At 66.3% G+C, this 2,223-nt stretch overlaps 2 protein-coding genes across 2 annotated transcripts in view; one reads left to right on the forward strand and one right to left on the reverse strand.

Annotated features, from left to right (window-relative positions):
* The window catches only part of EMIHUDRAFT_123086 (hypothetical protein), a gene marked incomplete at both ends in the record, with an annotated part of 3,422 nt that extends 2,878 nt beyond the window's left edge, over positions 1 to 544 (reverse strand). The window contains one exon of the mRNA XM_005783651.1: positions 17 to 544. Coding sequence (XP_005783708.1) covers positions 17 to 544 — 528 coding nt within the window. The remainder of the gene's footprint in view (positions 1 to 16) is intronic.
* Positions 545 to 874: 330 nt separating this feature from the next.
* Positions 875 to 1,950, forward strand: EMIHUDRAFT_253587 (hypothetical protein; the record flags this gene model as incomplete). Its single annotated transcript, XM_005783652.1, has 2 exons — positions 875 to 1,681; positions 1,771 to 1,950. 2 exons carry the CDS (start codon positions 875 to 877, stop codon positions 1,948 to 1,950), a joined length of 987 nt encoding a protein of 328 aa, XP_005783709.1.
* Positions 1,951 to 2,223: the final 273 nt, after the last annotated feature.

The following is a 2,223-nucleotide window of genomic DNA, read 5'->3' on the forward strand; positions in this document are numbered from 1 at the left end:
TGCTGTCAAAGCCGACCGGGAAGCCCATCGCCGCCATCATCGCCATCTCCTCCTCCTGCGCTCTCGCGGCAGCCTCCTCATCGGCACCCCCGCCGCCGGCGGAGCTGCCGCCGCCGTTGGCCATGGGAGCATCGCCGTTGGACACGCCGTTGGTCTGCGGCGGCCCCGTCGGCGGCGGACCGACGGGCGGCGGACCGGCCGGCGGCGGCCCTGCCGGAGGCGGCCCGGCAGGCGGTGGCCCGGCAGGCGGCGGCCCGGCAGGCGGCGGCCCTGCCGGTGGCGGGCCGGCGGTTGTGTCGCCGTCGCGGCGCCGGCGCCTGTCCGTCTCCTCTTCGTCCGAATAGTCGCGGCGCCGGCGCCGGTCGCGATCCTCGTCGTCTGAGTGGTCGCTGCGGCGCCGCCGCTCGCGCTCGCGTGACCGGTCGCGCCGGTCGCGGTCGCGCCGCCTGTCGCGGTCGCGGTCCCGGCTACGGTCCCGGCTGCGGTCGCGGTCGCGCCTCCTATCGCGGTCCAGGTCACGGTACCGCTCCTCCGAGCCCGACATCTTCTCTGCTCGTCGCTCTCTCGACGTCGCTCAAGGCCCCCGGCGTCTTCGAGCTCTCGATGCTGGGAATGTGTGTTTTCTTCTCAATAACAAGGCTCGTGCGTGCCCCACAATTTGCCCTCACTGAATCCTCACTGGCGGCCTTTCGAGTTCTTGCGCGTTCGTCCTCTTCATCCCGATCTGTGTCCGCACCGCGTGTCGGTCGCCGGCGCGTTGCCGAGCAAGAAGCAGCGACCCCGCCGCATTGTCAACCTCCCGCGTGTGCCCGTTGCCGTGCGCAGAAGTAGCCACGCGGCGCGTGGGGGCGCCCGGCTGGTCCCATTCTCTCACATGCCAAGTGCTCACGCGATTGCCGCGCTGTCAATGGCCAAGCTGTTCGTGAGCAAGCTGAGGCCTGGCTTGCGCAGGTCGTGGTCGCGATTGCGGCGTCCCTCTGAGATTAAGATCAAGGTTATTTACCTCGTGCGGCACGCAGAGGCGATGCACAACGTCGAAGAGAAGCGCGTGGTCGGCTTGTCACTCGAGGCTGGCCTCTCAAAATCAGAAGCGGATCTGGCGCGGAAGACGGCGCTGGAGACCAACGATGCGCTCAAGGACGCGCCCCTATCTACCGGCGGGCATCAGCAGATCCAGTCAGCGCTCGAGGGGTACCAGAGGCTCCTCGATAGGACGCCATACTGCGCGCCGGAAATTGTGCTCGTCTCTCCGCTCCGGCGCACCCTGCAGACTGCGACACGCCTGTTTGGTAGCGCCGTGCGCATCGTCGCAGTGGAGCTCCTCCGGGAGAAGCGCACGGGGATGGCCTGCGACGAGCGGAGCTCGGTCGCAGAGCTCGCGGCAGAGTTCCCTCAAGTCGAGTTTCAGGAGATTGAGGCGTGGATCAGCACCGGAGAGGTTGTCCCGGAGGGTGAGGATAACGCCGCGGTGCGCAAGCGGGCAGCGCGGTTCCTGGACGACGACCTGCCGCGGCGCGAGGCGAGCACGCTGGCGGTCGTGTCGCACAAGGGCTACCTGCGAGAACTGCGCGCGATGCTCAAGGAGCGCGCCGACAACAAGCACAGCAACTTGCAGCTCGATTTCGATCTCAACCTCGAGGTGACCGGCACGGTGTTTGGGAATGCCGAGGCGCGCCCGTCGGTGTGGTGGTGCGCCACACGACCCAACCGTCAAGGCCCCCCTCGTTGCGCCTCGGAACGCAGGTGCGCATCGCCGAGTTCTCGTGGCAGGCCAACGAGCTATGCGCCATCGTGAGCCGCTCGCTCGAGCACGCAATCAAGCGGGCGATGCGCCAGTCCTCCATGCTGCTGCGTGAGGAGAGCGAGCCGGGCATGCGCCCTCTGCAGCTGTCAAAGAGCAACATGGGGTGGAGCGACATGGAGTGGGGAAAGGGAGAGCTAGACTCGTGAGGATGGCGGCGCCGTCGGTTAGGCGGTCTAAAGCTAAATGAAAAATTGGACCACTCGTGAGCTTGAGGTCATAGCCTCCCATCCAGGGCCGGGGAGCACTGACCCTGGTTTCCAGTGATTAATTTTTGGTGTACCTGTGTTTAGTGCCAGTGCGCGCCAGTCCCGTGCCCAGTGCTGTCCGCCGACACTGTCCCACGCCGGGTCCGGGAACGTCATTGTACATTGAATTCTCTCTGTTTTGGTGTTCCTGTGTTATAGAGAGAGAGAGAGAGA

The sequence above is a fragment of the Emiliania huxleyi genome, assembly GCF_000372725.1.
Source record: "Emiliania huxleyi CCMP1516 chromosome Unknown EMIHUscaffold_1785, whole genome shotgun sequence".
In the NCBI taxonomy this organism is placed as follows: domain Eukaryota; phylum Haptophyta; order Isochrysidales; family Noelaerhabdaceae; genus Emiliania; species Emiliania huxleyi.